The sequence below is a fragment of the Elephas maximus genome, chromosome 24, assembly GCF_024166365.1.
Source record: "Elephas maximus indicus isolate mEleMax1 chromosome 24, mEleMax1 primary haplotype, whole genome shotgun sequence".
NCBI lineage: Eukaryota > Metazoa > Chordata > Mammalia > Proboscidea > Elephantidae > Elephas > Elephas maximus.
In genome coordinates, this window is record NC_064842.1 from 13,927,798 (window position 1) to 13,949,242 (window position 21,445).

At 41.7% G+C, this 21,445-nt stretch overlaps 1 protein-coding gene across 2 annotated transcripts in view; it reads right to left on the reverse strand.

Moving 5' to 3' along the window:
• The window catches only part of NVL (nuclear VCP like), a 135,158-nt gene extending 114,045 nt beyond the window's left edge, over window positions 1-21,113 (reverse strand). Inside the window, exons 1-4 of one of the 2 annotated variants that reach the window (XM_049868152.1) lie at window positions 20,889-21,113; window positions 13,726-13,799; window positions 5,856-5,908; window positions 5,676-5,772 (exon numbers count right to left, since the gene is read on the reverse strand). In XM_049868152.1, coding sequence (XP_049724109.1) covers window positions 5,676-5,772; window positions 5,856-5,908; window positions 13,726-13,799; window positions 20,889-20,945 — 281 coding nt within the window. In that variant the 5' untranslated portion in view covers window positions 20,946-21,113. Of the gene's footprint in view, window positions 1-5,675; window positions 5,773-5,855; window positions 5,909-13,725; window positions 13,800-20,888 lie in introns of those variants that run through there. The other variant, XM_049868153.1, reaches the window with a different exon arrangement.
• Between the last annotated feature and the right edge of the window lie 332 nt (window positions 21,114-21,445).

Here is a 21,445-nt window from a genome sequence, read left to right on the forward strand (position 1 = left end):
ATACTGCAAAAACTCAACTACGAAAAGGTAAATAACCCTTTTTTAGAATGGGCAAAGGATATGAACAGGCACTTCACTAAAGGGGTCTTAGATACTAAAGCGGCCACCTAAGATGCATCAATTGGCCTCAACCCGCCTAGAGCAAAGGAGAATGAACACCAAAGACACAAGGTAATCACGGGCCCAAGAGACAGACAGAGCCACGTAAACCAGAGACTACATCAGCCTGATAGTAGAAGAACTAGATAGTGCCCGGCTACAGCCAATGACTACCCTGACAAGGAACACAACAGAAAACCCCTAAGGGAGCAAGAGAGCAGTGGGATGCAGACCTCAAATTCTTCTAAAAAGACCAGAGTTAATGGTCTGACTGAGACTAGAAGGACTCCAGAGGTCATGGTCCCCAGACCTTCTGTTAGCCCAAGACAGGAACCATTCCCAAAGCTAACTCTCCAGAAAGTGATGCTGGTGAAGAGTGAGCTTCTTGGATCAAGTAGACACATGAGACTATGTGGGCAGTTCCTGTCTGGAGAAGAGATGGGAGGGAAGAGGGGGTTGGAAGTTGGCCAAATGGACACAAAAATAGAGAGTGGAGGGAAGGAGTGTGCTGTCTCATTAGAGGGAGAGCAACTAGGAGTGTATAGCAAGGCGTATATAAGTTTTTGTATTAGAGACTGACTTGGTTTGTAAACTTTCACTTAAAGCACAATAAAAATTAAAAAAAAAAAAAGTTAATCTTTCCACAAATTACTTACTAACTAGAAAAAACATAGTAACTATACAATGTACAAACCAAGCAGCATCTTTACCAAGTGATCAAAATTAAAATCATCATCAATACGAGACAAACAAACACCTTATGTCTCCAGATGCAATACCCTAACAGGGACTCAATATCACTGTGGCAGATTAAATATCACCACAAATTCTTTGACATTCTTTCCACTGAAAAGCAGGGGTCTATGCCTCCTATTCTAGAACACATGCAGACTGAGTGATAGCTCTGACCAACTGAACATGAACAGAAGTGACACTGTGCAGTTTCCAGCTCTGTCTCTTAAGACTGGCTGCTTCTACTTCCTGTTTCTTAGAACATTCACTCTTGGAATCCTCAGCCACCATGTGAGAAGCCTGGCTACCACACAGGAAGGTTATGTGGAGAGGCTCTGAGACTATACAGAGGTAGGAGGGCTCAGCTGATCCCAGCTTTCCAGCCATCCCCAGAAAAATACCAAGCAAATGAGTAAAGACATCTAGGATCCTCCAGACCAGACCAGCTACCAACTGAATACCACTAAGTGACCCAGGTCAACGCTATGTGAAAGAGAATCAGAGAGCTGATCTGTCTGTATTCCTGATCCATAAATCATGAGTTAGAATTAAACGGATATTGTTTTAAGCCACGGACTGTGGGGTTAGTTTGGAATGTAGCAATAGATAACCGGAACAATGTGTAGAATTCCAGCCAAAGTATATAAAGTGAACCAAATCAATAGGAAACATCAGACAGACTCAAATTGAGAAACATTCTGTAAAACATCCTTCAAAATGTCAATGACGACTAAAAACTAAGAAATGAGTCCAGATGAAATAGCACTAAAGAAGCATGACATAGTACAGCACAGGCAGGGGTTTGGGGACCATGGTTTCAGGGAACATCTAAGTCAACTGGCATAATAAAATCTATTAAGAAAGCATTCTGCATCCCACTTTGGAGAGTGGCGTCTGGGGTCTTAAACGCTAGCAAGCAGCCATCTAAGATGCGTCAATTGGTCTTAATCCACCTGGAACAAAGCAGAGTGAAGAACACCAAAGACACAAGGTAATTATGAGCCCAAGATACAGAAGGGGTCACATGGATCAGAGACTGCATCAGCCTGAGACCAGAAGAACTACATGGTGCCTGGCTACAATTGATGACTGCCCTGACAGGGAACACAACAGAGAATCCCTGAGGGAGCAGGAGAGCAGTGGGATGCAGACCCCAAATTCTCATAAAAAGACCAGACTTAATGGTCTGACTGAGACTAGAAGGAACCCAGTGGTCATGGTCCCCAGACTTTCTGTTAGCCCAAGACAGGAACCATTCCCAAAACCAACACTCCAGACAGGAATTGGACTGGACTATAAGACAGAAAATGATACTGGTAAAGAGTGAGCTTCTTGGATCAAGTAGACACATAAGACTATGTTGGCATCTCCTGTCTGGAGAAGAGACAAAGAGGGCAGAGAGGGTCAGAAGATGGCCAAATGGACACGAAAAGAGAGTAGAGGGAAGGAGAGTGCTGTCTGACTAGGGAGAGAACAATTGAGAGTATATAGCAAGGTGTATATAAATTTTTGTATGAGAGACTGACTTGATTTGTAAACTTTCACTTAAAGCACAATAAAAATTTTTAACAAATAGAAGAAGCACGACAATGAACTACAATACTTACCTTATACTGGATTCCAGACCAGATTTTTTTTTTAATTGGTTATCAAGGACATTATTGGAATAATTGATGAAATCGGAGATAAAGAATCATACCAAAGTTTCCTGAATTTGATAGCTGTGCTGTGAATATGTAAGAAAATATTTGTGTTTTTAGAAAATATATTACAGGGTAAAGAGCCAATCTAGGATGAAGAGTATACAAGAGTACTGTTCTTTTAATTTTCATCAGTTTGAAATTATTTCAAAAAAAGAAGTTATGAAAATGAGTATATATGTAGTGAAAAAGTAAGGAGAAACACCAAAATGTCAACCATGGTTGTCTGTGGATTATGGCATTTTGGGTAATTCTAATGTTTTTCTTCTTCCTTTCCCAATTTTCTTCTTTCTAATCTTTAAAAAATGAGCAAGTGTTGGTATCATAACTAAAAACATCAGTAAATAATAACAAAAATAACCGGAAAAAACTTTAAATATTTGAAAACTAAAAACCACATGGGTCAAGGGCAAAGTACAGGACAAACTAGAAAATATCTTAACTGAATGACATAAAAAATGTAACATCGAAATCTGTGAGATATAGCAAAATCAGTACTTACGAGAAAATTTGAGTTTTGAATGCTTACATTAGGGAAGAAAAAAGTCTAAATCAATAATCTAAGCTTCCTCCTTAGGAAGTCAGAAGAGCAAAGTAAACCCGAAGTAAGAAGAAAGCAAATAATAAAGGTAACAGCAGAAATCGACAAACAACCAGTTAAAATCTTTTTAGCTGCTTTTTTAAAAGGTCAGCAAAACTGACAAACCACTAGCTAGATGAAATGAAAATCTAGACAGACAAAATCACCAACATCAAGAATGAAAAAATGGTCATCACCGTAGATTCCACAGACAGTAAAAGGTAAGAGAGTATCATGGGCCACTTCATGCCAACAAATTCTACACCACAGACGAAAGAAGGAAAGGAAGGAAAAGAGTAAAGAAGAGAGGGAGGGAAGGAGGGAGAAGCAGACCAATATCAGTATCTGTGCAAACATATTTAACAAAAAGTTAGCAAACCGAATCCAGCCATATATAAAAGGGCCAAGAAGGGTGTATCCCAGGAATGCAAGATTGGTTTACCACTCAAAAATCAATATAATTCATCAAATTAATAGAACAAAGGGGTAAAGATGCAGAAAAATCACTTGATAAATGCAACACCTATTTATGACAAAAATTCTCAGCAAACTAGAAATATTAGGAAACGTCCTCAATGTGATAACCAAAGCAAACCCACTGCCATCAAGTCAATTCCGACTCACAGCGACCCTACAGGACAGGGTAGAATTGCCCGATAGGGTTTCCAAGACTGTGTATCTTTACGGAAGCTGACTCCCACGTCTTTCTCCCGTGGAGCAGCTGGTAGGTTCAAACCGTCAACCTTTCACTTAGCAGTCAGGTACTTAACCACTGTGCCACCAGGGCTCCTTCCATCTGATAAAGGGCACCTATTAAAAGAAAACAAACCTGGAGCTAACATCACACTTGGAATGAAAGACTGGCTGGTTTCCCCCTGGGTGGTACAAACTTATAAAAGCAAGAGGGCAAAAGATTTGAACAGGCATTTCACACAAAAAAAATAATAATAAAGAAATGGGCAATAAACCCACTGTTATGGATTGAATTGTGTCCCCAACAATGTGTGTCAACTTGGCTAGACCATGATTCCCAGTACTATGTGACTGTTCGCCATTTTGTCATCCAATGTGATTTTCTCTATGATGTTAATGAAGCAGGATTAGAGGCAGTTATGTTAATGAGGCAGGACTGAATCTACAAGATTAGGTTGTGTCTTAAATCAATCTCTTTAGAGATACAAAAGAGGGACGTGAGCACAGAGACATGGGGACCTCATATCACCAAGAAAGAAGAACCAGGAGAACAGCACGTCCTTTGGATTACACTCTTGGCTACTAACCAAAAGGCTGGTGGTTTGAACCCATCCACAGGCACCCCAGAAGAAAGGCCTGGCAATACACTTCTTAAAAATAAAAACCCTATGGAGCACAGTTCTACTCTGCACATCATATGGAGTCACCTGTGTGTTGGAATCGACTTGACAGCAAGCGGTATGTGTGTGCGTGACTATACCAAGTGTTCACAAAACGTGGAAAAGAATTCTTATTATACACTGCTGACGTAAAGGCAAATGGTAGAAACACTTCAGAAATAACCTTGGTAGTTTCTTAGAAAGTCAAATGCACCTACCATATCACCCAGCTATTCCACACCTGTGAAAACACTATCCACACAAGACCAGCACATCAATGCTCACAGCAGCTTTATTTCTGACAACCCCCAAGTGTAAGCAACCCAAAAGTCCAACAGATAACATGGCTAAACGGCAGCTTATCCATACCTACACAACAACAAAAAGCAATGAACTAACGATACACACAACATGGATACATCCCAAAATCATTATACTGAGTGAAAAAATCCAGATTTTAGAAGTACATACTGTATGATTTCATTTATACAAAATTCTGGAAAATGCAAACTAATGCATAGTGACAGGAAGCTGCCTGGGGCCAGGGGTGGAGGGAGGAAATGAATCACAAAGGGACACAAGAAAACCTCTGGGAAGGACGGAAATGTTTGATATTGTGCTTATGGTGATAGTATCATGCTGTATACACACGTCAAACTCATCAAATTTATACCTTAAAAATGTATAATTTAACTATACTTCAATAAAGTTATTTTAAAAATAAACTCAGTAACTTTACTTCTTAAAAACAGTGAAATTAATTGGCACCTTTTTATGTCTCTGGCGTTCTATTAGGGCAGAGAAAAACAAAGGTAACGGGAGTGATGCAGGCAAGTAAACAAGTAACTTTAATCTCATGATATGACAAGCATTATAATAAATGTCCATAACTAAGGGCTAAAGAAACACCAAGAAAAGAGTCTAGAAAGGCCTAACAAAGGCAATAAAAACTCAACTGACTCTTGAAGGCTGCGTGGGAGTTTGTGAAGTAGATGTGAATATTCCAGATACAAGGGCACAGTCAAAGCAAGAGTTTGGCCTCTCTGGGGAATAGTGAGCTGTTCAGTGTGGCTGACGCGAAGGTCTGGAGAGGCCAGGTCCGGATTAGGCAGCGCTCAGTGGGCAACGAAGGGCCACTCAAAGTTTTAAAAGCAGGAACATAATGGGATCAGGTTCATGTTTCGGAAAAAAACTCCACTTTATCATACTTACTCATCCTCTTCACCTTGTCTTGATCTTCTTGCTAGATTTTCACCTTCTGATTCTGTTAGATCCTTAAGTCCTTTCTCAGTGCTAATTATGTGAAATACTGAAACAGAAGAACTGCCATGAGCCAAAACAATTCTTTCGGTACCGTTACTGCTATTACAAGTGCAACACTAAAAGACTCACCTTTTTCTACCTGAATCCTGAAAGCATTTTTTTTTCTTCGACCATAGTCTACGCTGAAAAATATGACAAGAAGTTTAGCACAGTGGTCTCCACCAGTATCTTCATCTTCCCACTAAGCTCACTCTAAAAGTATCACATAAATTTGCATACATATTTAAATGTGCCACTATATTCACACTGACCATAAACCTATTTTCAGACAAGTCTCTAAGTCTGTATTTTCATGATTGTGATTTTTCTCAATTATTTTTCTCTTTACTAGGCCTTTTTGCTTTGATTTTTTTTCTCTTGAGATTTCAAACCTCTAAAAAGCTGAAAGAATATAATGATCAGCCATGTACTCTTCACCTATCTCCACAAATTACTAACATATTCCCATATTTCCTTTACTTCTCTCTACATATAAAATTCTGTTTTGACAGAACCCCTTGAAAGCAAGTTGCAGAAACTTAACGCCAAGATATTCAGCATGTATCTCTGAAGAACAGGAATACCTACATGACAAAACCATCAGCACATACAAGAAATTTCACATTGATAAAATAGTACTATCTAACATCCAGTCCATACTAAGATTTCTCAAACTGTTTTACCAAAATGTTCTTTACAGCTTTTTTCCCTTTAACCCAACATCCAGTCAAGGCTTATGCACTGCATTTGGCTGCCCTATCTCTTTAAACACGTTGCCATTGAGTCAATTCTGACTTACAGCGACCCTACAGGACAGAGCAGAACTGCCCCATAGGGTTTCCAAGGCTGTAAGTCTTTATGGAAGCAGACCACCACATCTTTTTCCCACAGAGTGGCTGGTGGGTTTAAACCGCTGACCTTTTTGGTTAACAGCCATAGTTCTTATCCACTGTGCCACCAGGGCTCCCTCATCTCCTCACAAAAAAAAAACACCAAAAACCCATTGCTGTCTAGTCAATTTCGACTCATAGCAACCCTATACGACAGAACAGAACTGCCCCATAGTGTTTCCAAGGAGTGACTGGTGGATTTAAACTGCCAACCTTTTGGTTAGCAGCTGTAGCTCGCCATAGACCTTAACCACTGTACCACCAGGATCTTTAGAAGCCTCTAATTTATCTGTCCTGCGTGTGTGACATTTTTGAAGAGTCTAGGACCAGGCACTATTTCGTTCTGTTGTACACAACTAGGAGCTGGAACCAACTCAACGGCACCTAACAACAGGTCAGCTAATCTGTAAAATGTCCAACAACCTAGATTTATCTTGTATTTCCTCATTATTAAATTCAAAATAAATATTTCAGATAAGAACTTATGCTAAAAATCGTGGGTGAAAGTTTGATGAAAAACAATACTTATACAGTCTCAAAGCATTTCTACATAAATTATTTATTGGTATCAAGTTAATTTACAGTAGATTAATCTAGCAAATACAATCTTAAAATCAAAATTAACATCACCAAGTAACATCGCAGACGACATTATGTGTCTGCTGAGGTCACGTCACTTCTCTGGTATTCCTGCCAAAAACACCAGAAAAACCCAAACTGAAGGACAGTCTATAAAATTCTGTAACCTTCAAAAACATCAAAATCATGAAAAACGAAGACAGGCTGAGAAGCTGTTCCAGACTAAAGACAGTCTACAAAATTCTGTAAACTTCAAGGGCTCCTGAATTATTATTATTTAACAGGATTAAATATTTGAATCAATGTACATTTACTAGTTTTAAAAAGTGAATTGCAGTTACGTAAGAGAAGGTCCTTGTTCGTAGGAAATAGATACCATAGTGCATACAAAGGGACGGTCTAGGTAAGGAGTATATGAGAGTTCTTTGTACTATTCTTCCAATTTTTCTGCAAGTGAAATTATATCAAAATAAAAGGTTTTAAATGAAGCAAACACTATATTTAACCATGGCCATTTTTGAAAAGTAAAAAGCAAGATACGTTAAAGCAATACTGACAGGTCAATACAAAAGCTTTCTTCTTTAAGGTAGTTTTATGCTTTTAGGAGCCCTGGAGGTGCAGTGGTTATGTTCGGCTGCTAACCAAAAGCTCAGCAGTTCAAACCTACTAGCCGCTCCTTTGAAAACCCATAGGGCAGTTCTACGCTGTCCTATAGGGTTGCTGGGAGTCAGAAGCAACTTGACAGCAATGGGTTTTTGGTTTTTATGCTTTTAAATATCAGGTATTTAATGGCTTTAAAAATGGAATATAAACCACAAAGTCATGGTAACTCTGCTAGCAAATCACATTCAAGTGGGAGAAACAGAGAATGCAAAACATGAGAAGAAACAAAGGGATCTGTTACTACAGACGTTGACACACACTGCCATCTAGTAAGAGCCACTTCTCAAGTGAGGCCGATATTCAGGGCTCTAAACCCTATCCCTCTCAAAAGGAAACCCTTTTCCCCAGTCAGTTTAAGAAGCCTCATGGCTCCTAACCAAAAGGTCGGCAGTTTGAATCCACCAGTCGCTCCTTAGAAATTGAAACCCCCGTGGTATAGTGGTTAAGAGCTACAGCTGCTAACCAAAAGGCTGGCAGTTCAAATCCACCAGACGCTCCTTGAAAACTGTATGGGGCAGTTCTACTGTTCCACAGGATCACTATGAGTCGGAATCCACTCCAGGGCAAATGGTTTTTTTTTTTTTTTTTAATTGAAGGCAGCTAGCAGGCCAACAGTTACATAACTTAAAAATAATGTAGAAAATATAATTAAAACTAAAAACAGAAGACACAGGTATGAAACTAAGACCTTAAAAAAAATCTACTAACTTATTAAAAAAAGCTAGAGTAACTGAGAATGTTGTTGTGTGCCATCGAGTTGATTCTGACCGACTCATAGCGACCCTACAGGACAGAGCAGAACTGCCCCATTGGGTTTCCTGCCCCACTGGGTTTCCTGCCCCACTGGGTTTCCAGGGCTGTAATTGTCACGGAAACAGATGCCACACCTTCCTCCCGTGGAGCACCTGTTGGTTTCGAACTGCTGACCTTTCAGTTAACAGCTGAGTGCTAAACCACTGTGCCATCAGGGCACCATAACTAAGAATATCTAGAATATAAAGAACTTATACAGTGAAACCTGTGAGAGCCGGAACTCAACAGAACTGGCTTGTTTTTCCGGGTCTCGCAAATTATCCACCTTTGACAGGGTGCAGTCTTAACCTCTTTTCTATCACTATTATCACTAGCGGAGAATCTTTTAGTTTTCCTTCTCTGACAGGTTTCCACCTTATACCGGTTCTGGCTTTCGCAGGTTTTACTCCAGCACTTTGTATGCAATATTTGAATATTAAAAACTAAAACTCATTCACTGAAACGTAAGATTCTCCCTCCATTCCCTGTTGTCATTAGTTGCTGTCAAGTTGATTTCCATTTCATGGCGACCCCGTGTGTTACAGAATAGAACTGCTCCATAGGGTCTTCTTGGCTCTAATCTTGGCACGGAGCTCTGGTGGTACAGTGGTTAAGAGCTCAGCCGCTAACCAAAATGTTCGCAGCTTGAACCCACCAGGCACTCCTTGGAAACTCTACGGGACAGCTCTACTCTGTTCTATAGGATCGCAATGAGTCAGAATTGACTCAATGGGCAATGGGTTTGGGTTTTTTTTTAACCTTAGTAGAAGCCGATCACCAGGGCTTTTCTTCCACATTACCACTGGGTGGGTTTGAACCAGCAACATTTAGATTAGCAGTTGAGTGCAAACTCTTCATGCACCTAGGGACTTTCCTCCATTCCCTAGAACTTAAAACAAAAAAAACAAAAAAAAAACTCCTCTATACCAACACAAATGGTTAAGCACTTGGCTGCTACCCAAAACGTGGGCGGTTCCACCTCCCCAGCGGCTCTGAGGGAGAAAGGCCTGGCAATCTGCTTCTATAAAGACTACTGCCAAGAAAACCCTATGGGACACTTCTCCCCTGTCACATGGGGTCGCCGAGTTAAATACCACTTGATGGCACCTAATAACAGTAACACACTGTCGTAACACTTTATCAAAATACCTGGCCTATCCTTTGTTTCATAATCATTGTTGGTTGTTCTTTTATCTTCCTCCTCTTCTGGACTGAGCTTCAGACTCACACTCATTTTCATATCGCTTAGATGTGAGATGTACTTATATGTAACAATCATTCAATCAATATTTGCTAAATCATGAAAATGTAAAGCTCACCATGTTTGTTAGAGATGCTGACAGTACAAAAGGGAATGTCTGCATGACGTACAATCCAGCATAAACCATATGTCACCATGATACTATCTTGTCCTGTCACATTTCACTAAATCTAATCAATAGAATGAGACAGAATTTCAATATTTCTGAAAATGGGCTACAGTATCCTGCCATTAAATGAAGACCCAAGAATCTACTTCTTAACAAACCGGATTCTGGTATAAACTTTTCTACCTGTGTATTTGACTCCGATCTTGGTGAGATTTGAATGGCAAGGATTAAAGAGAAAAGAAACAAAACCCATTCTCGATGCTGAAATTAGCATGAATGGCCCTAATACCTTCAAAATTTAACTTTCAGTAAGGGAAGAAAAGCCCACAAATCAAGTATGTGGGCATACCCCCTGCTGGCTCAGCAAATCTTAACTTGGTAATTATTCATAATAACTGTGCATAATTTTGAAACTGTGCAAATATATTATCCACTCAAAAAAAAAAAAAAAGAAAGAAAATGAAAACGCTACAGGAAAATGTAATAATGAATACAGTCAGTGAGGGCGCAAGAATGTGTAACAAATGAGTGCGTGAACTGCTCTCTGGGAAGCCACCTGTCCTCTGTTACTCCAGGTGTAGCACAAGAACTATTTCCTCAGTAAGCCTTTCCACCAGGCCCGGCACAATCCCCTACCCAGAACTCATCCGCCCTCTTACAGCACTTCAATTTTAGGACTTAAAATAAGCTGTGTAGGAACCGAAAGTCATTTATTCATTCACTCAGTCACTCATTCACCCAACTCCTTCAATTCAATCAACAAACACGGAGTGTCTACCTTCCTCCAAGAACTGTCCAAGGGCTGGGAACCCAAAAATAAGTAAGAGACACTATTCAGGCTCTGTAAGAACTCTGCCTAGTGGGGGAGACAGACACAAGCACACTGTGGTCTGCTCAATGACAGAGAGACGCAGGGGAGCAGACAAGAGTATGGATTAGCTCTGTGTGGGCGTGGGAGGCAGGGGAAGAAGAAAGGGGAGTGGACAGGGAGGGGATTCTAGGGAGAGGTGACATAGCATGAGCTAAGAAAAAGAGGAAACAACATGGTGTATATGTGTGTGTCTGTGCAATTACAAAGAGCTCATAGGTGTTACTGGCCCATATGGTGTGAAGCAGGGAGATAAGGAGGAACCGGACCACAAAGGCCTTTCAACCACACTGAAGAGGTGGAGTTTATATCGTAAAGCAACTGAAAATAACGGGTATCTGCGAGGAAGAAGTGAGGGTATTAAAAAGAAGGTTAAATATGTGTTTTGAGGAGACCACTTTGGTGGATGTGGTTAGCACAGGGTAGAACAGTGGTTTTCAACAAGAGTGGTACCATCCTTAAGGGGCATTTTGAGAGTCTGAGGGGGCATTTTATGTGACCACAATGACTGGGGAGCATTACGGACATTAAGTGGGTGAGGACAACATTGCTGGATATCCTTCTATACACAGAACAGTTCCAGAGAGAAAGTATGTCGCTTCCTCGTGACACTCATGTAGGTGAAAAACCTATTCAGAGTTACCTAAGCTAGACCTGGAAACCCTGGTGGCGTAGTGGTTAAGGCTACGGCTGCTAACCAAGAGGCAGAGTAGTGGTTAAGAGCTACGGCTGCTAACTAAAAGGTTGGCAGTTTGAATCCACCAGGCGCTCCTTGGAAACTCTATGGGGCAGTTCCACTCTGTCCTATATGGTCGCTATGAGTCAGAATCGACTCGACAGCAACGGGTTTGGTTTTTCTTGGGAACGAGACCCTACCTGCTGTACATGTAAACACAAAGTCTATTCTGCACAGTTTTAAGACACACTGAATTTTCCAGGAATGCAACTGCTTTATGAACTGAGAGATTTCACTTTACTTGTTGTTCATCATTTCAGAAATCACCGCAACACTGCTGTTCCGGGCATGTGAGATACCAACAGGACATATCTGCATCGGTCTGCTCTTGTAGTTCTAGTGCTCACACTTACTCTATAAATAGGTTCAACCACAGGACTAACTGTCATGTCTTATACTGTCTTGTTAGGCCTGAGCATGAGGGGTTTCAGAGCCGATGGATTAAAGCGGGGGTCAGCAAACTCGTTCAGTAAAGGGCCATACAGTAAGTATCTTAGGCTTTGCAGGCCATATGACCTCTGTTGCAACTACTCAGTTCTACTTTTGTAGTGCATGGCAATATGTAAACGAACTAGTGTGACTGCATTCCAATAAAATTTCATTTATGGACACTGAATTTTGAATTTCATATTATTTTCATGAGTCATGAAATATCCTTTTTTTTTCCTCCCAATCATTAAAAAATGTAAAAAACATGCTTAGCTCACGAGCTACCCAAAAAAGGTGGCAGGCCAGATAAGACCTGGGGACCATAGTTTGCCAAGCCCTGGAAGAAAGGAAGGCAGGGCTAGACATAGCTTAGAAGCTGAAAAAGAAATCCAGACAAGAAATAATGAGGACCTGGACGAAGCAAGTAGTATGCTGGGAAAGGAGAGAACAGGCTCCGAGAAATATTTAAGACTACAGCAAGGTTTGGTGACTGCAGGCACGTGGGAGCGCTGGGGCACAGGTTAGGTAGAAGACAACACAAAGGCTTTGAACCTAAGTGACTGGGCAGGTAGTTGTACCATCAACTAAGATTAAAAAAAAGAAAGAAAGAAATTACAAGAAAAAGGCAATTCATACATTTCAGTAGAGTGAGTGATAAGGGTGACAGGAGGCTTAGACCACTCTTTAAAAAAAATCTGGATGAAGAGGAGGAAAAATACTGAGTAGGAGTAAAAGCGGGGAAACCCTGGTGGCATAGTGGTTAAGAGGTTGGCTGCTAACCAAAAGGTTGGTAGTTCAAATCCACCAGGTCCTTGGAAACTCTATAGGGCAGTTCTACTCTGTCCTATGGGGTCACTATGAGTCGGAATAAACTCGACGGCAATGTGTTTGGTTTTGTTTAAAGTGGGGTATAAAATTTTTAAAAAGGATTTTGTTTTAGTGTATTCTTTTTTTATTCAAGAAAAGAAGAGACCTGGAGATATTTACTTGTTCACAGTATAAGGAGGAAAGAAAATAGAGATTGAAACTTACAAAGCAGAGATAACTAATGAAGCAAATATAAGATGAGGTGTGATAGAGACAGAGGCGAAGGATTTATCTTCAGTGGGAGGAATAAGTGAGTGACACATTTCTAGATAAAGAGTCAGGATGCTAATGGAGATGATGCCTGAAGGTTTTTATTCTTTAATGAAGTAGGAAGTAATATAGTAACATCTCTATCCAGAGCAGATTGAGAGATACTGAAAGATAAGAATTAGCCATTCCCCATAGTAACAAGGACAGCTCCTTGCATGTAATAGGTGGGTAACAAATGTTTGTAGAACTGAACTGAATTCCAAGTTTATGGATTGGTAATCTGATGCCAGCTGGTATCAAAAGCAATTACAAATTTAGACAGGATAAAACCAAACCTGTTGGTGTCGAGTCAATTCCAACTCACAGCGACCCTATAGGACAGAGTAGAACTGCCCCATGGAGTTTCCAAGGAGTGCCTGGTAGATCTGAACTGCCGACTTTTTGGTTAGCAGCTGTGGCTCTTAACCACTATGCCACTAGGGTTTCCATAGGCAGGATAGAAACTTTAAAAGAGATAGGAAAGAAAAGCAAGGATCTGCAGGCTACATTTCTTTACCTGTACATTCTTTGCAAATCAGATGCTAAGAGTCCAGTGTCCACGTATTTGCCACATCTGTTACTGGTAAGATACTAAAAGAAAAAATACAAAAATATAAAACACTCAATATTTCAAACAGTGATTTGAATCAACAAGAGATCGAGCTGCTGAAACATGCTATACTTTGATGTAAACTCTTCACTAATAAAGCGTACCAGAAACATAAATGAAAATCACCAAATTATTTTCAGTCTGGAATAATACTGATTTTTTAAAATTAGCAGTAGCAGTCACTGTGACAGCACAATAACAACAACAATAACTAGAAGAGCTAGCATGCAATAAGTGAGGGGTTACTATACCCTAGTAAGAGACACGAGCTCACCGGCACACCAGGGAGATTTTAATTTGAGGGAACACGGGGATCGCTGCTGTCAGGCACTGCGAGAACTCCTAGCTTGAGGCAATTCACGGTTTTAACATTAAATCACCTTTTATTCCTTCTGAAGATTCCATCTTTGCAAAACTGGGTTTTCGGTTGTTGCTGCAACCAAAAGCTAATGTGATGCAAAAATGAATGTGGAACAGGGTGCAAGAGTGGCAACGTCAACCGAATTTCAAAGTATGAGAAACTGTGCAGTGCCCGACAGGCACATACTTTAAGAAGAAATAAAAACACATTGATTTTTTTCCAACTTTTATATATTATTTTTTTTTCAAATAATCTACGAAGTTATTTGAACAAAATACTTATTAGGTTGCTTGGACCCAAGTACTTAATAGATAGACCCACTAGGTATTTCTTTTGGTCTACCCACCGTCATCAAGACGATTCTGACACATACCGACCCTATAGGTCAGAATAGAAATACCCTATAGGGTTTCCAAGGAGAGGCTGGTGGATTCAAACTGCCCGCCTTTTGGTTAGCAGCTGAACACTTAATCACTGCACCACCAGGGCTCCTCTTTTGGTCTAGGGACATTATAAAAAATTTGCTGAAAAACTAAGGGAGTTGTAAACCAAGAATGTTTGGGAATCTCTGTCCTAAGCACTGTTCTAGGGGCCTTTTACGCATCATCTTGTTTAATCGTAACAGTGCTATGAGGTAGGTATTAGTCTCGCTGTTTTGTAGTTAAGGAGGTTTAAGTGAGGTTTAAAAAGGCTAATAACTTGTCTGGCAACACATAAACTGCAGTGTCAGAGTTTAAACTTGGACTTAAGTACCAACCTCTGTTTCAGTACCTGCTAGTCGTGCAGTCCATCCAATGTCCCATTTCACACAGCAATTTCTTCTCAAATATTCCTAACACAGCAACAGTCTCTGCATAAATGCCACTGATGGCAAGAGACTCAGTACGCAAAACCAGACTGTTCCAGTTAACTTCCCCTGCTCTGGGGTCTGACAACATGCTGTCATTTACTACAGCTAATCTAAAAATTATACTCATTTATACTTACACTTTTTTGGGTGTATCTCTGTCTTAGTCATCTAGTGCTGCTGTAACAGAAATGCCACAAGTGGATGACTTTAACAAATAGAACTTTATCCTCTCACAGTTTAGGAGGCTAGAAGTCAAATTCAGGGTGCCAGCTCCAAGGGAAAGCTGTCTCTCTGTTAGCCCTGGGGAAGGTCTGGTCATCAATCTTCCCCTAGTATCGGTGCTTCTCAGCACAGGGACCCCAGATCCAAAGGACACACTCCGTTCCTGGCTCTTCTTGCTTGGTGGTAATAAGGTCCCTCTCCTCTCTGCTTGATTCTCTTTCATTTCTCAAAAAAGCCTGACTCAAGACCCAATCTGATCCTGTAGGTTGAGTTGTCTCATTAACATACCTGCCTCTAATCCTGCCTCATTACTATATTAAAAACAAAACAAAACCCACTGCCTTTGAGTAGATTCTGACTCATAACAACCCTATAGAACAGAATAGAACTGCCTCACAGAGTTTCCAAGGACTCAAACTGCCAACTTTTTAGTTAGCAGCTGAACTCTTAACCACTACACCATCAAGGTTTCCATTTACATACAGAGGTTAGGATTTACAACACACAGGAAGGATAATTACATCAGATCACAAAATAGTGGACAACTACACTATAAAGGAAATTGTGGCCTAGTCAACTTGACACACATTTTTAGGGAACAACTTAATCCATAACAATCTCATACCCAGTAGTATGTTTACCTGTGTTTTACTGACTACGCAAAGGCATTTGACTATGTGGATCATAAAAAATTATGGATAACACTGCGAAAAATAGGAATTTCAGAACATTTCATTGTGCTCGTGAGGAACCTGTACACAGACCAAGAGGCAGTCATTCGAACAGAACAAGGGGATGCTGCGTGGTTTAAAATCAGAAAAGGCACAAGACAGGTTGTATCCTTTCACCACACTTATTCAAGGTGTATGCTGAGCAGATAATCTGAGAAGCTGGACTATGTGAAGAAGAACAGGGCATCAGGATTGGAGGAAGACTCATTAACAACCTGCATTATGCAGATGACACAACCTTGCTTGCTGCAAGTGAAGAGGACCTGAAGCACTTACTAATGAAGATCAAAGACCACAGCCTTCAGTATGGATTGCACCTCAACATAATGAAAACAAAAATCCTCACAACTGGGCCAACAAAGCAACATCACGATAAACGGAGAAAAGACTGAAGTTGTCAAGGATTCATTTTACTTGGATCCACAATCAATGCCCATGAAAGCAGCAGTCAAGAAATCAAATGACATATTGCATTGGGCAAATATGCTACAAAATATCTCTTTAAAGTGTTAAAAAGCGAAGATGTCACTTTGAGGACTTAGGTTCACCTCACCCAAGCCACGGTATTTTCAATCACCTCATATGCATGCGAAAGCTGGACAATAAATAAGGAAGACCGAGGAAGAATTGATGCCTCTAAATTACAGTGCTGGTGAAGAATACTGAACACACCATGAACTGCCAGAAAAACAAACAAATCTGTCTTGGAAGAAATATAGCCAGAATGCTCTTTAGGAGCAAGGATGGCGAGATTTCATCTCAAGTACCTTGGACATGTTATCAGGAGGGACCAGTCCCTGAAGAAGGACATCATCTTTGGTAAAGGAGAGTGTCAGCAAAAAAGAGAAGATCCTCAATGAGATGGACTGACACAGTGGCTCCAACAATGGCCTCAAACATACCCACTCTTGTGAGAATGGCACAGGCCTAATCAACATTTCGTCCTGTTATGCACGGGGTTGCTATGAGTCGGAACCAACTTGTCAGCACCAAACAACAACAACCTAGCCACTGCAAGCCCAAAAGTTCCTTGATGGCAACAGAAAGAAAACTACTTGCGAGAAGATATCGAAAATATATCACTAAGTGAAAAAGCAAGCAGAATAGATGCAGATAAGCTCATTTGTGATTTCTTTAAAAATAAATACATATGTAACCACATATATGTATATAAAATCTTAAGAAAGATACAACAGAAATTCTCCATGATTACCTCTGGAGAAGGTAAACAGGAAGTGGAGCTAAGAGGGATTTTTTTCTGTTCGTTTTATACTCTTCTGTCATTTTTATTTTAAACCATGAGAACCTGTTAATTTTATAACGAACAAAAGTAAAAGCAATAGAGGAAAACTGACAATGTCAAATACTGAGGAGCACTTAAGTGTGGGAAGGACTGAGAAGAGGCCTGTGGATTTGGCAAAGAAGAGTCATCACTCAGAAACCTACAGAAGCAAAAATCAGACAGACACCAAACTCACTACCATCCAGTTGCTTCCGACTCACAGCAACTGTGCAGGACAGTCAGAACTGTCCCACAGGGTTTCCAAGGCTGAAATCTTTACAGAAGCAGAATGCCACATCTTTCTCCCACAGAACGGCTAGTGGGTTCGAACCACTGACCTTTCAGTTAGCAGCTGAGCAGTCCGGCCCTTAACCACTGCGAATTCTCCTAAGTGGTGCAAATATGCAGAGGAAGAGCAATTCAGAGTTAGTGAACAGCAAGAGCAAAAGGTCCTGTGCTTGGTGTGTTTTAGAAGGTCAGTGTGACTGGAACAGAGTAACCAAGGAAGACAGCAAAAGGTAACAAGGACAAAAAGATAGAGAGGGGCCTGAACATGCAGGGCTCTTTGGGCTGGGTTTTACTGTAAATGCCTTAGAGTCCACCAGAGGTTCTGAGCATGGCCTGGACAAGCATTAATTTTCCCTTTAAAAATCTGTCTGCTCGGTTAGGTATAAGCCCGTACCAGTTGCCAATGAGTCAATCCTGACTCACAGTGACCCTATAGTGTAGAATTGCACCACAGAGTTTCCAAGGAGCACCTGGTGGATTTGAACTGCTGACCTTTTGGTTAGCAGCTGAGCTCTTAACCACTGCACCACCAGGGCTCCCCTGTTGGGTATAGTCCTTATATAACAGTAGAATCAGAGATCAGTTAGGCATCTACTGCAATAATCTAATACATTGTGGTTTGAACCAGGTCGAGTGGCAGGATAGATGGTAAGAAGTGGCTGGATTTGGAAAATATTTTGAAGGTAAAGCCAATTAGATTGTCAACGGACTGGATACCAAAAGTGAAACACGTGAGTCAGAAAGATTCTTAAAATTTTTGGCCTTAACAAAGGAATGGATGGGGGTGTCACTGACCGAGATACAGAACGCCAGGAAAAGGACAGGCTGGAAGAGAAAATAAAAATTCAGTTTGGACATGTTACCTACCAGACATTCAAGAAAAGATGCTGAGTATACAGCTGTATATATGAATCTGGAGTGCAGGAGAAAAATCTGAACCAGATATAAACATAGCAGTCATGAACATATAAAACCAAAAAATCAAACCCATTGCCATCCAGTTGATTCCAACTCATGGCGACCCTACAGGACACAGAATATCTACCCAATAGGGTTTCCAAGGAGCAGCTGGTGGATTCAAACTGCCCACCTTTTGGTTAGCAGCCTAGCTCTTAATCACTGTACCACCAGGGCTCCCATGAACATATAGGCAGTATTTAAAGCCATTAGACTAGATGAGATCACCTAGGGAGTGTGGACAGATGACAGGAGTTTGAGGATAAAGAGCGCAAACATGACAGAGGCTCAGGGCACTCCTAACATTTAGAGGTTGGCAAGATAAGAAATTCAGAAACTCAGAAATTCAGGCCGGCTTCAGAAGAGGACGTGGAACCAGGGAAATCACTGCTGATGTCAGATGGATCCTGGCTGAAAGCAGAGAATACCTAAAAGATGTTTACCTGTGTTTTACTGACTATGCAAAGGCATTCAACTGTGTTGATCGCAAAAAATTATGGATAACATTGTGAAGAATGGGAATTCCAGAACACTTAATTGTGCTCATGAGGAAACTTTACATAGATCAAGAGGCAGTTGTTCGGACAGAACAAGGGGATACTGATTGGTTTAAAATCAGGAAGGGTGTGCCATCAGGGTTGTATTCTTTCACCATATCTATTCAATCTGTATGCTGAGCAAATAATTCGAGAAGCTGGACTACATGAAGAAGAATGGGGCATCAGGATTAGAGGAAGACTCATTAACAACTTGCGTTATGCAGACGACACAACCTTGCTTGCTGGAAGTGAAGAGGACTTGAAGCACTTACTAATGAAGATCAAAGATCACAGCCTTCAGTATGGATTACACCTCAACATAAAGAAAACAAAAACCCTCACAACTGAACCAATGAGCAACATCATGATAAACGGGGAAAAAGACTGAAGTTGTCAAGGATTTCATTTTACTTGGATCCACAATCAACAGCCATGGAAGCAGCATTGCATTGGGTAAATCTGCTGCACAGGACCTTTTTAAAGCGTTGAAAAGCAAAGACGTCACCTTGAAGACTAAGGTGCACCTGACCCAAGCCGTAGTATTTTCAATTGCATCATATGCACGTGAAAGCTGGACAATGAATAAGGAAGACTGAAGAATCGATGCCTTTGAATTACGGTGTTGGTGAAGAATATTGAATATACCATGGACTGCCAAAAGAACGAACAAATCTGTTCTAGAAGAAGTACAACCAGAATATTCCTTAGAAGCAAGGATGGCGAGACTGTGTCTATATACTTTGGACATGCTGTCAGCAGGATCAGCCCCTGGAGAAGGACATCACGCTTGGCAGAGTACAGGGTCAGCGGAAAAGAGGAAGACCCTCAACGAGATGGATTGACACAGTGGCTGCAACAGTGAGCTCAAGCAGAACAACGATTGTAAGAATGGCTCAGGACCGGGCAGTGTTTCGTTCTGTTGTGCACAGGGTCGCTATGAGTTGGAACTGACTCGAAAGCACCTAATAACAACAAGATAAGACGGAGTCCCTGGTAAGATGAGATGACACAGTTAAGCCAAAATGTTGGCAGTTCAAACCCACCCAGAGGCGCCTCAGAAGACAGGCTTGGCTATCTGCTTGCGAAAGGTCGCAGCCTTGAAAACCCTACAGAGCAGTCCTACTCTGCACACTAGGGATCGTCATGAGTTGGAATCGACTCCAAAGCAACAAAAACACAGGACGAGATGGATCCAAAAGGGAAATTGTGTAGCGGTCAGTGAAGTAAGAAAGGAAGACCGTATAGCTCCCAAAGTCTAATGTGAAGAGAAATTTCCCCTCCTTTTCACTCATACTGCTCGCTGCCTGCACCATTCCAAGGCCTTAGCCACACGCTGCTTCCTACTGAGGGCTGTGAAAACGACAATACGGTACGTAACGTACCTATTTCCACGTCTGCTGCATGTTACCTATTTTTACTGTGTCTCCGCCCTGACTGCAAGCTCCCTGAGACCGGAAATTAATGTATTCTGTGTGGTTTCCAAAACACCTCGGACAATTCGGGTGTCTGAAGAACGTTTCTGCCCTAAGTTCACAGGACAGGAAGGCTGTAACTAGGCTAATTCCGTTCTCCTAACCGACCTGCACTGAGGTCCAGGCCCACCAGGCTGCACCCTCCCACCCGTCGGGGCTCCTCCTTGAGACTCCACCCCATGGTGGCAGGGGCAGGCCCTGCACCTCCAGCGCAGAGCGGAATTATCAACTGACCCAAGGCGGCACCCAGACGGACGGAGGCCGGGGGCTAGGCAAGTGCGGCCCGGGAGCCCCCCGAGAATGGGCAGGCAGCACCCGGGGGCGGCGAGCAGGGACCACTGCGAGGCCGCGCCGTACGGAATACACACCCGGACGACTCGCTGCTTCAGCTTATTGTCCACGAACCCTGCGGGTCTGGGCTTCATCGCGTCTGTCTCCGCCGCCACAGCTCCAGCCTCCAGGTCCACGTGAGCCGGGGGCCTTCTCGGGGCTGCCTGTGGCGATCGCCGGACCAGCTACACCCGAAATGCGCTCCGCCAGGCCCAAACCGAGCCGTTCCCCTCAGGACACAAGGACTGCGAGTGGGGAAAAAAAATACTGAAGAGAAAGAAAAGGCTTAAAAACATCAGGCTGTTTCTAGGAGTCTTCTTTTGCAGGCCTTTCCAACAGGCCCTGAAGGACAAGGACCCCTTTGAACACGCCCAACTTTATTGGTTCCCAGCTGACGGACACGGTCACGCGCCTGCGCAGGCGGGTTTCTGTGCTGGTGGCCCGAAGGTCTGTCGCCTGCGCCCCGTTGGTGGTGTCGTTTGTCACATTGCAGCGAGTCCAGGCACACCCTATTCGAATGCAAAGTTACTCTTGGCTAAGAATCTGAACAAAACAAAGCGCTGTAGATACTTGGAAGGATTAAATCGGAACAAAA